General features: G+C 48.5%; 4 protein-coding genes across 4 annotated transcripts; 1 reads left to right on the top strand and 3 right to left on the bottom strand.

Moving 5' to 3' along the window:
- Positions 1-503: 503 nt before the first annotated feature.
- ONS95_002020 (uncharacterized protein) lies at positions 504-1,408 on the bottom strand (the record flags this gene model as incomplete). Its single annotated transcript, XM_058495248.1, has 2 exons — positions 504-1,007; positions 1,325-1,408. 2 exons carry the CDS (start codon positions 1,406-1,408, stop codon positions 504-506), a joined length of 588 nt encoding a protein of 195 aa, XP_058355559.1.
- Positions 1,409-3,099: 1,691 nt separating this feature from the next.
- Positions 3,100-4,267, bottom strand: ONS95_002019 (uncharacterized protein; the record flags this gene model as incomplete). The annotated part of the gene is made up of 6 exons (XM_058495247.1): positions 3,100-3,276; positions 3,340-3,354; positions 3,475-3,627; positions 3,690-3,704; positions 3,770-4,052; positions 4,194-4,267. 6 exons carry the CDS (start codon positions 4,265-4,267, stop codon positions 3,100-3,102), a joined length of 717 nt encoding a protein of 238 aa, XP_058355558.1.
- Positions 4,268-4,357: 90 nt separating this feature from the next.
- On the bottom strand, positions 4,358-7,222 carry ONS95_002018 (uncharacterized protein; the record flags this gene model as incomplete). Its single annotated transcript, XM_058495246.1, has 15 exons — positions 4,358-4,376; positions 4,581-4,775; positions 4,833-4,847; positions 4,935-5,126; positions 5,187-5,201; positions 5,289-5,477; positions 5,550-5,564; positions 5,632-5,811; positions 5,874-5,890; positions 5,990-6,181; positions 6,237-6,251; positions 6,333-6,497; positions 6,561-6,575; positions 6,643-6,907; positions 6,966-7,222. 15 exons carry the CDS (start codon positions 7,220-7,222, stop codon positions 4,358-4,360), a joined length of 1,746 nt encoding a protein of 581 aa, XP_058355557.1.
- ONS95_002017 (uncharacterized protein) lies at positions 6,038-11,692 on the top strand (the record flags this gene model as incomplete). Its single annotated transcript, XM_058495245.1, has 6 exons — positions 6,038-6,695; positions 6,747-8,684; positions 8,743-8,843; positions 8,894-9,573; positions 9,630-10,089; positions 10,139-11,692. Exons 2-6 carry the CDS (start codon positions 8,222-8,224, stop codon positions 11,690-11,692), a joined length of 3,258 nt encoding a protein of 1,085 aa, XP_058355556.1. The 5' UTR covers positions 6,038-6,695; positions 6,747-8,221.
- Between the last annotated feature and the right edge of the window lie 336 nt (positions 11,693-12,028).

The raw sequence follows: 12,028 nt of genomic DNA, 5'->3' as shown, positions 1-12,028 counted from the left end.
GTCGCCGCCGCACTTGTATTTGTTTGTCCAAGCTACCTAGTACCTACCTTGGCGAAGGCGCTGCTGCTGTTGTGAGTGAACCTGGGTAGGTTATTCTCATGATCTCTTATCACCATCGTGTGTGACACTCTCTTACATCGCGTGTCGTGTCGTGTCACTGTAAATGGTGGGTGGTGTGGTGAATGAGCAATGAGCAACAACGAGCAAGCAATGCAATGCAATGCAAAATTCAATAAACTGACTGGTATTGCTGAGCAAGATCTCAGAGACGCCTGCCTTTCACCCCTCCCCCTCCGCTCCGCTCCAAAGCAAGCAAGCAATGTACATCTTTCTCGAACCTATCCATCTAAACCCAACCCCCAGCCAAGCAAGAACATCTATCTATCCATCCATCCATCCATTATCAACAACTCCCCTTGACTCCCTCTCTCCCCACCGCTTCATTATCCATTCCTTCCCAATGCCCACATCCCCATCTCACTAACCCCAATTATCTATCCACCTTACAAAGCAGCAACCAAGCCCAACAACAAACCCACCACACCTCCCGCACCAGCAACAACTCCCTGAGCAGCCCCCGCGCTAGAGGTACTAGACGTTCCTTGCGCGGCTCCAGTTCCAGATCTCGATCCAGATCGAGAAGCAGAGCTCGACCTCGGCGGACTCGTCGTCGCCGGGCTCGTCGTCGCCGCACTAACCCCACCACTGGTACTCGTGCCCGTCGTCTGCGGCGCACTCGTCGAGCCACTCACCTCCGGGCCCCCCGCACTCGTCTGGGTCGTCAAGGCAGAACCATCGGTCGTAGTACCTGGTGGAGCGGTAGCAGAGTAGGCTACGCAGAGGTCGTTGCCGATGGAGGCCGCGGCTGCGAGGTCGGAGGCGTTGCAGTTTGCGACGAGGCAGGTTGCGACGACGGCTTGGATGGCGGGTTTGCCGGTGCCGCATTGGCAGCCTTGGTCGGTGAGGGGGCAGCCGGCGGCGGCGATGGCGGAGGCGAGGCAGGGGGTCTGGTTGGGGGAGGAGGAAGTTAGCTTTGAGGGGTGTTTTTGGAAGGGGAGGGAGATGAGTGTGGAAGAGGTGGAGGGGTGGAGGTGAGGTGGGGTAGAGAAACGTCGAGGTATCCTCAATTGTATGGCAGTAGACGTCTTTCCTCATGGATGCGCCCTCCACAGGATGCAATCACAATGGGAAGTGAACGCGTCGGCCACTCCAGCTCTATGGGTGCATCCATCCACCACTCAAGGTAGCAGGCTCCCAAACAGCAGCGACTGGAGGAATGCGTAACAGAGCAGGTTTAGACAGAAAGTAGGATAGAAGTACTTACAGCACAAGCCGGCTGTCCAGACAAGTTCTGAGCACTTGCCAATGCAAGTCCGAAGACCGTAGTAAGGAGAGTTGAAGTCTTCATGTTGATTGATTGATTGATGGATTCTTTATTGACGTTGACGTAGTGTGTTGTATTCGATCAATTACAATTTGCTTGCTTGGACACTCGAGGCGGCTCAGTTTCGTCTGCGCTGCAACGACTCAATTAATGAGTTTGTTTGTTCTGATTGATGGTCGCGAAGGAAGATTTATCGTTGGTGGTGTTGTTGTTTGGAAGGAAGAAGGGATGAAGTGAAGACAAGTTAAGAAGAAGGGGCAGAAGTCAAAAGAGATAAAGTAACGTCGGCGTCGGACATACAGCTCACCTAGCTCACCAGCCGAGCCAGGTAGCTTTCCGCGCCAGCAAGGTCCAGAGCTCTTTTCAGCTGCACGTGCGGGGAAAGCCAGAAGCCTAAATCCACGCTAATTTCAGGTTCGTGTTTTACTTGTACGATGGTGATTGGGTGGTTGAAATATTGGGGGCTTCCGCTTATCAAAGTTCTTGTTTGGACTGGGATAGGGCTTGTCTGTTTTTGGTCGGGCTCGTGGCGTCGGGGAGGGTCGCTGAGTGGTGAGGTTTTTTTCTTTTTCTTTTTGACACTGTAAATTACCAAGTAAATTTACAAGAGGTGACCTGTTTTTAAGTTTGCTTTTTGGGTTTAGTGAACTATCAGGGGGATTGGAGTTGGAATTGGAATTGGAATTGGAATTGGAATTTTGGGTTTTGGAGGACATGGGAGAGGAAGAAAGAATGTGAAGAACTTGGAAAATAAATTACAATTCTGAGACTCTCAGAAGTAAACAAACAACTCAACTCTCGATGTTGATGTTGATATCCCTATTATTATTATTGAGGTCGTGGAAGAGCGGACCGGACAGGAGACGGGACCAGGCCTGCATGCAGGTGCAGCTTGGGAGGGGAAGTGGGCGGGGCCAATCGTGCAGGCGGGAAGTGAGTGCCCAGTGCCCACCTCACAGCTGGAGGGTGTGCGGGGAAGTGGGACTTGGAAATCTAAGGTAGGTAGGTAATTTACATTGAGGTCATCCATCAATGACATCTCCCTTCTCGTCACATCCGTGTCATACCCATTTTATCGTTCGCTCAACCATGAAAAAACATTGTAAGAGATCTTGATCACCCATTTATCGTGATATATGGCTTTTTCATCTTTCTCCTAAACACACCGAGTCTGTCATGTAACTTACGTCAACCTCAGTCCTGGAGCGTTCAATGCGCCCGCCCCAAGATGAAGCGGTGAGTTTGTCAAGATCTTCTATATTTTTCCTTAGATCTACCTCTTCTTTTCTCCATGATGAGCAACCAAATCCATTATTTTCGATGCCACTACTCCTGGCACCTGCGATGATACCTATATCTCGTTAATCTGAAAACTCCAACCCCCCTCTCATGACGAACTTCATGATGCTACCCACCTAGGTTAGAAGATCAAATGCTGATTGTCGATGAGGATTACGAGACAACCAGAGAATAAACTGCGTGTTCAAACAAAATTATAATGGCTGAACAACGACTACAGCTCGATATGAATGAAGTAACACACCGAGAGAAAATTTCCAACAAAAACAAAACCAGCTTTCAAATTCCAAAGGAGCGACCAAAGCTATCTCATCTCATCTCAAAAAATCCCAAGAAAACCACCGAGACTTTCACCCTGAGCGAGCAGCCGCAATGTCTGCCAGACAGCGAGTGAGTGCTAGTGATGGCTGTGCACCTCACAACATCTCACTGTGAAAGTTCACCTGCTCATCAACCTTGTGCTTTTCCTCGAAGCCAGTTGGCATCCCTCCGTTCATGAGATCGGAGACTTTGTGGGAGCTAGAAGTAGACAATGCGTCTTCGGCATCTTTGAGAGAAGCATCCTCGCCGTATTTCTTACAGCAGCTTTGCACCTAGTCTCTGTGTTAGTTTGATACTGTATAGTACTTGTTCATATTGGCTTTTTTTCAGCTTACCTTATCCGAGTAGTACTATTCCAAGGTATTCGCGTCAGCACGGTGTAGATTTCATGCCTGTCTTCCTCCTCTCGTTTCCAGTTGATACAATTTGACATAGTCGGAAACACAGATGGAAAGGAAAGGAGTTCTTACCCAGCCCTCACCAAGGTGTAAACTGCAATCGGTATCGCGTGGAAGAAGGACTTTCAAACAGTGCTCGAAGGAATTGTCGTTGGTCACCATCTTGAGTGTGGAAGATGCGTTGAGAGTAGCATCTTCGCTGGCTTTCTTGCAACAAGTGTGAGCCTATCCTCTCCGTCAGCTTGCTGCTCAACTGCATTCATCAGTGATCTGTTATTCTGCCTCACTTTAGCTGAGTAGTACTATTGCAACACAGACACGTCAGCACAATTTCTATTACATTACATTTCCAAACTTCTGTACTCACCCAATCCTTGCCAAACTTCTCGCATGGATAGTCGGGTGGAAAATACGCCTTGAGGCAGAGCTCGGGGACATTGTCCTTATTCTCAATCACGAAGGTAGAGTGTGATTGGAGGGAGGAACTCGGGCTGATAGACTTGGAGGCTCCATTCCCTGTCGCATGAGCTGAGATTGCCGAGTCCTCGTCGTCGTCGATTTTCTGACAGCAGGTGGATTTCTGTTTCTCCAGTAAGTACAGTTCTGAATCAAATGTTGCTTCTCTGCTGCCGTACCTCTTTAGAGTAGTTCTGCAGATCGATCACCAAGTTAGCATGTCGTCTGCCTTTAGGCCTTTTTTCTTTTCTCCTCGTTCCCAATAGTCATATTTCCTTCATCATTTCCCTCCTCTCTTTAATTTGCGAGCAAAGAATGAACAGAGGCAGACTCACCCATCCCTCGCCAAACTCCTCAGCACAAGGATATTCCGGCGGAAAGTGATCCGGGATGCATCTCTCCCAAGCATTATCAGCAAACCCGAAGTTAGTATGCATAGAAACGACGCCTTTTCCTTTTTCCTGCTTCATTGGCCTCATCTCAGGGCTCTCGCCAAATTTCATACAGCATGTAGAGGACTACGTATCCCTGTCAGCAGTGCTCACAAACAGTATGAGCATTCATGGCTGTGCTCGCGCATGTCTTACTTTGTCATTATAATACTGCAAAGTCGTCGAATCAGTACTACATTCTCAATTCATTTCCTCTCTGGTTCGGGGTTTCTTGATGCCTTGCTTGAAGCTCACGACGCAGCCAAACGCGAAGAGAAACAGAGGACTTACCCATCCTTCACCGAAATGTAGATCGCAGGGAAAGCGCGGCGGGTACTGGCCAGGAATACATTTCTCCCCCGCACTATGGCTGCTGTGAACCTTAAGTCCAGAGCTCTGGACTTGAATGGGTGCTTGTCTGAGCTGAGACGCGGACATGGACGTGGACGCGACGTCCTCGTCGCTACCCTGGCAGCAAGCGAAGTCCTAAAGTGCTCATTAGCTCCCTTTCGAACTGGTATACCGCGATGACAAGTTTCTCACCTTGTCCGAGTAGTACTGCGAGAGGATTTTGGTCAGTTGAATTCGTCGTCATTCTGAATAATGACATATAGACTGTCTGAGAAAATGGATGGAGCAACTCACCCATCCCTCGCCCAACGCCGCCTCGCAGTCATAACCGGGTGGGAAGTACGCTTTAATGCATCGCTTGTCGGAACTATGACTATGGCGGGCTTTTGCCAGGCCAGTACTTTGGACGCGGTGCGGGTGGCGACGAGAATCTTTGAGAGGGGAAACGGATACCGACTCGTCCACCTCGCGGCAGCAAGCATGTCTCTGTATTGATTGATTAGTCGGGTCTGGTATCAGTGGCTACTTGTATCGGAATGTCCAAACCCTATCTGGGTAGTACTGGAGTGCGGGAGCAAAGTGTGTTAGCGCTTGAATGTAAACGGCAGGAAGCAAGCAGACGAGGAACGAGGAGAACAGGAAACTTACCCATCCTTCACCGAGCTCTGTACTGCACGGGAAACTGGGAGGGAATCTTTCGGGATGACAATATTCGAAGGCATTGCGGTTTCTACCATTCTCGAGCCCGGAAGTTGAGGCTTGGACGGAAGAGCGAGGAGAGTCGCCGAGGGTGGAAACGGATTCCTCGTTGGAGACCTCGGTGCAGCACACATGTTTCTGGGAGAAGGAGTTAATTAGTCTGGTCTCTCCTGCATGTGCATATAATCACTATCATGATTTCATGCATACCTCATCTGAGTAGTACTGTGCGAGAGGAGCCAGAAGTGTCAGCGCTGCTTCGCATAGGGATTTGGGACACGCGTGGGCTTACCCATTCTTCGCCCAGAGCTTCATTGCATGGGAAACCTGGAGGGAATCGTTCGTTACGACAATACTCAAAGGAATTATCACTCCTAAGCCCAGAGGCAGAGACCTGATGGAAAGAGTGAGAAGACTCGCTGAGACGAGACAATAGTCTGTCCTCAGCGACCTGGCGGCAGCAAACATTTTTCTGCTAGTTTATCAGTCCGTCATTTTTTATCTGTATGCAGCTGCTGGTATTGGATCATTCACACCTTGTCTGAGTAGTACTGTAAAGCAAAGTATGGTGTGTCAGCGCTATTCTGCCTACTTCCGATTATAGCGCGGAAGCGTGAAGCTTGAATTTTTCGAAGGAGAGGGAGTCTTACCCATCCGTCACCGAAGAAGTCACTGCATGGGAAATCTGGAGGGAATCGTTCGTTACGACAATACTCAAAGGAGTTGCGGGTTCTACCAGTCTCGAGCCCGGGAGCTGGGGCCTGGACGGCCGAGTAAGGCGAGTCGCTAAGACGAGAGCCATACGCTGAGTCTTCGGGGGACTTTTGGCAGCATAAATGTCGCTATATTAAATCTTAACTTGCTCTCTGTTCGAAAATTGGGGATATTAGTCCCTACCTCAGGAGAATAGTACTGTGGGAGAATATGTATATCAGTCTTGCTTTGCCTTAAGAGTCTGACGACTGAAAAGGGGCAGAGCGGGGTGAGACTTACCCATCCTTCACCAAATGCCAAATCGCAAGGGAAATTCGGAGGAAACCTTTCCAGACGACAAATATCGCCGACTTTGTGATCGTGATAGATCTTGGCCTTGGAAGGTGAAACAATTGGAGGTTGGCGGAGGTTGGAGATTGACTCGGCGTTCTCACGGCAACAGGACTGTTTCTGAGATCCCTGTCAGTATTCTGGCTAACCTAAGATCAGAAATATACCGATGCATACTTTTTCTGAATAGTACTGTAGGATGAACATATCAGTACTACATTCTTTAGATGTGGCAAGGGCCGGGAATACTGTAGCTTACCCATCCTTCGCCGATTTCCTCTTTGCAGGGGAAGTCTGGTGGGAACCGTCCTGGTAAGCAATACTCCCAGTTATTTTGGTTATTTCTCATGATGGCGGAGGCAGGGACAGACGAGGACGTGTCGTCGCTGATGGAGATCTCGACGTTGGCACTTAGGGGTGCGGCGAGGCCTGGACCCAGGAGCCCCAGAGACGCCAGGATGGCGATGTGGGTATGCATGATTTCTGATGTGCTATCCAACACTTTTTGAAATGTATCGAAGTATCTTGAGATGTGTGGTTATGGTTAAAGGAAGTGGGAGAACAGGGGAGAGCTGCACTTACATATATGATATAGCTGAGTCCACGAGGGCAAACGCAACATCTGTATCTACGTCACTGACTCTCTCATCCTGTTCCCCGACTAGGTAACACGTCGGAACACTCGAGTGATTATCATCGAGCCATCGAGACTCACCTGGTGTTGAACAAACCACCTCGACTATGGACTCCGGATCGGACAAGCACAACATCTTCTCAACAGTTCCATGTCGCCTAACTCTTTGTCGTGGAGAGTCCACTACATCGCCGAGATGTATCATGATCGGGAACTGAGGAATACCAAGGCATTACGGACGTTCTCTACCAGTGATCACAGTGTTACTTCTATATCTGCATACATATCCCCTCAATAGCCGAAAACACACTTTTTCGAAGGGGAAAGCGCTGAAGCAGGTCACTAGGTAAACCTGCCCTATCACGTGTGTGCATCAGACTTTCCTCGCTTAACTACACCGTAGTCTTTCAGGCTATCCGCACCCTGTAAACTGTGTGTTCTGTTTGGCAGTTGACGGGATACAGGACGGAAAGCCTCGTACACCATCTGGCACCCGAGCCTCGCTTGCACCCCAATGTTACAGCTACTGTACTACAGGTACGTTACATATTTAACACTACATACTGTGGGGATCACCGTCTCGGGTCTGCGATGCACAAGCGTACCACGGACTGGCAATGTTTTGGAAAAGAGCCGAGGCTTGATTGGTCGGGGTGTGAGTTGGCTGAGTTACCAAATGTAGATCTTCAATATTCATCATCCGATGTCCTACTCGCTGCTGGAAATTACAAGGGAATATTCAGGTACTGCTTGAGCTTGCCTCGCCTCCTAAGCGGAGACTTGGGTGCTCAAAGCAGCTCGAGACGAGCTTGTTTCAAAGGTCAAGGAGGAATCGAACCCGTGCGAATTCCCGCTGGTCTCGTTCAAGTTGAACCGACGGTCGACTTGTGTGATGATTAAATCAGACTCACAGATTCTCTATGCAGACGATCGTTTCCAGAATGAGTTCGGAGAGCGGGAACATACTTCAAGTGGAGGTAATGTACCCATTGGCTATCGATTGTGACATTGCGATACACAATCTCCATGTCCCTGTAGAGCCCAGCTAGGAAGTCGGTAACTGAATGCTTTGGAAACGACAACAAATTCTCTCTGTCAATAGGAGCAGATATGTCTTGAACGGTATTGCTAAGTTTGATAGAATTGAGAACAAAGCTTTCATTGCCATTTTTGGCGAGGTCTCTTCTTACCTGAAGTTGGCGCCATGCTTGAGATGACAGTTTCTACATCTTTTAATATGAACGGAGCACGCAAGAATAAGAAGCGTCAAGATGAACAATCTCAACCCACGAACACTTCTGTACACCGAGCTCGAGCCAGAGCGGAGACAACCAAACGCCTTCTTGCGCAGCTAGTCAACGAGCAACTGGTCACGCTGAAGGTACTCCATGATGTGCATGCACACTCAGGCACCCTCCAAGCACGAATGGCTGGCAAGGACAGTACGAATCAGTGGATAATATGCCCAGTGGCGGACAGTATTATCCTTAGCGATCATGTTCGGCCAGATGATTTTGGGGTTCCTGTTACTCTATGCAGCAATGCAGACGAGATTCTGGAAAATGATCCGGGTGCTGTTTTCGAGTTTAGCAGTGCTTGGTTTGATTGTGCAGATAAGACGAGAAATTCCATCGTTGAAGAGTTACGCAACTCAGCTCTCATGCTAGGTACGTTAAACCTCTTCAAGCAAGGTCATGATATATCTTAACGCTCATTTGTGACTAGAAAAGTGGATGGAACTCGGAGCCGATATGCCCATTCTTGACTTGAACTCCTCGTTCCTGGGATGGGAGAGAGCCGTGGTAACTGGACATCCAACTCATCCAGTATGTATGAAATTGTAGATAAAATGCCAGAAATTACTAAACTTTTCCAGTTTCACCGTACTTGCTTTGCCAGTAACCTGCTTGATCCAGTCACACCGCAAGACCTCGAACGGATGCTCAACCCAAGCATATCATTTATCTCCACCCCACGGTCCTCAATCTGTATATTTGGGCCATTTGAAGAACTAATCGATGCTTTGGCAAAGCATCTCGCAGTTTCGGTCCCCAACAACGAAGCGATGGCCATTGTCCCCTGTCTCACGCAGCATCTCCCCGCACTCACACACTTCTTCCCAGAAGCCACATTAATCAAGACGGTCCCGAATTGCGGAGTAGCTCAAGCAGCTATCCGAACAGTTTCTATCCTCGGCGTTGCATACGACATCAAGTTCTCTTTGGCATGTCTCATCACGTCCGCCTTGCGGGTTCTGCCAAGCTGGTCTGCGGCTTCAGCACCAAGAATGACTTCACTGTTGAAGACTCTGGTGCCGCCAGACTTATGGCTATGTGGCGAAGTTGCTGCTGTGACCGGGAGTCAAGAAGATACTAGCGAGGCACGATACTTGACATGCATTCTGCGCGAGAACTTGGAGGAAAAGGCGCGGGAGAATGGGGAAGCGTTGATTGTAGTGTCGGCGCTGATAGAAAAGCCGATGCAGAGTGACAAGACATATGCTGAAATATTGTTCGACTTGGAGACCATTTCGGACAAGATTCAGTGGTTTAAGATGTTAGAGACCTCCAAATATTTATATAGAAAGAAACAAGCTGATGCAGATACCCCAGGTATATTGAGTGTCTTTTACCTCTCGCTCTTGATCCACTTCTACGACATGGAGTGGGGTTTGAATTCCACGCTCAGAATGCCGTCGTACGAGTATGCAAGAAGACAAAAACCATCAAAAGCTTCGCAATCCGCGATCTAGCAGGTATCAAGATGCACCGCCCGACTTTCGTTAAGCAAGGTTTTGACTTGACCGACATGGATGCCTCGGCCACGGATGATGTGCATGAAGTATGGGATCGAGTACACCATGCACTTCTTCAAAATCACATTGGGTATCTGATGTACGCATTGGGACTGGAAAAGACTCATGATGGGTGGGGTGTTGTCCGGTCGTTCCTTTTTGATGTTCTCACTGCAGATGGCAGTTTGGTTGGGAGAGAGATGTACGAGTATTTTTTGAAAGAGACAATGGCTTTCAAATGCTTCCTAACCATGAGGATGGAGGCAACACTCAAAACTGTAGGTTCTTTCTAGGCCATCTCATTTTATACAATACTAACATTCCCAGTCCTTTAAAATCGTGGATATTCAGATACCCAATGTCTGCAAGACGGAAAGTCCATGGCTGCGTCAGATATCCGTTGCTGGGATGCAAAGCGGGGGCAGGTTATCGTCTCCTGAACAAGTCACTCAAGAAGTAAGGGACAGAGAACGAGCTTTGGTTTTGACAAACCGTTCCGAAATTGTGCCTTCGCCCGGACAACTCACTGACGCTGTACGGCGACGAAACCCTCACCCAGCTCTCCTTCCAAAGCTATTTATCGAACGACTTGAGCTTTTCCACGAGGCATTGGCACTCGCCCTGGACAGTATCATCGAGAGGTGGTGGAAAGACTCAGATGCCAACTTTCCTGCTCGGATGCCGCTCGACCCTCAAACGGAAGATCTTCTCAGGTGGGTCGATAAAGGCACCATTGAGGGATACGGCCGACCATATAAAGGCCATCAAGGAAATTTGAGGCCTGATTTTCTCATTCCTGCAGAGAAAAGTTGTCACGATATTCCTCGATTTCGCATTTGCGAGATCAATGCCAGATTTCCAATCAGCTTCCTACATTACGTAGCAAGCTCGTATGAGGCACTGGCAGGTCTAGGATGGGACACACCATTAATTGCACCAGCTACAGATCACAAGAAATTGTACGACAGTCTGTTCGAGTTGTTCGACCCAAAGCTTCCTGTTCACTTTGTTCGGGAGACGTCGGATTTTCCACTGGATAGCCCACTATTTGGCTTGATGGAAGAACGAACAGGTATAAGACCAAGAAGCGTGGTACCAGCCAGTCTTCGCCTGATACCCAGCAGTACCAGCCCGACAGGGTTCGTTCTGTACTGTGTCTGGGGTGTTGATTCCACAGTAGGGAAGCGACCTGCAAATCTCAAAGTGGTTGATGGAGAGCTGCTGGAGGAAGTGCATCAAGTGGGACTTCAACTTTATGATTTTGAGCTCTTTTCGCTGGATCCAGAAATGGTGCGTCAAATTGCCATGCGCAGCGTCAATGATGTGCGAAGTATCTTCATTGCTCATGACAAAAGAATTCTGGGTATCATAAGGCAGGATTTGTATGATCTTGTACATAAACATCAGGTTCTCACCTCCGCTCAAGCTCAGATGCTAGAAGAACGACTGATTCCGACAATCTTACCTGGCTCTGCAGAAGTAAAGGCACTTCTGCAAGCGAGCTCCCATTATTCCGCAACAAAAGACACATTCATTCTCAAGCCATTCCGCCGAGCTCGAGGATCAGGTATCGTGCTAGGGAAAGATCTTTCGGATTCTGAATGGGACTCGATTCTGAAAGGCATGCAAGAAACAAGGATTGATAAATTCTCGACACAGTACATCCTACAACCGCTGTTACCTTTAAGAAAGGTTCATTGGTTCTGGAATGAGGAGAGAAAAGTCCAAAAGAGTCGAATGGTAGGTACCTACTTTTCGATCAATGGGCAATTCAAAGGATTCGGCGCATGGAGGACCGCGTTGGCATCTGAAGATGTCATTTCTGCAGCGACCACAGATATCACTACGGTTTTTGCAGCTATTTATTTGGGAGATGAGTAGTTTCATTGTAACGGTGTATCGATAGACTTTCTTAGATATTATTGACCATTTCGTGTGTGGGCACGCAGCGCACCATTTTCGAGATTTCTCTTAATTGTTTCCCAGGAAATTTTTACGTCAATGTTAAAATATCACCATAGATGTCATTCAGCACGCGAGATTTAATCTTAGAGGGCTCCTCGAAACAAATTTTGGATGATGGATGAGCGTCTAAACAAGATTAGCGCGTACCACAAACATCTCCACAGACGGGCTGTCGCGGGGGAGTTACCTCGACTAGAATTCAGTTCCAAGAACAGGACAGCTACATGAACGCCATATTCAGCCTGAGCGGAG

The sequence above is a fragment of the Cadophora gregata genome (genome assembly GCF_030347475.1).
Source record: "Cadophora gregata isolate MNR1 chromosome Unknown scaffold_10, whole genome shotgun sequence".
Taxonomy (NCBI): Eukaryota; Fungi; Ascomycota; class Leotiomycetes; order Helotiales; family Ploettnerulaceae; genus Cadophora; species Cadophora gregata.
This window is presented reverse-complemented; position numbering and strand designations above follow the sequence as displayed.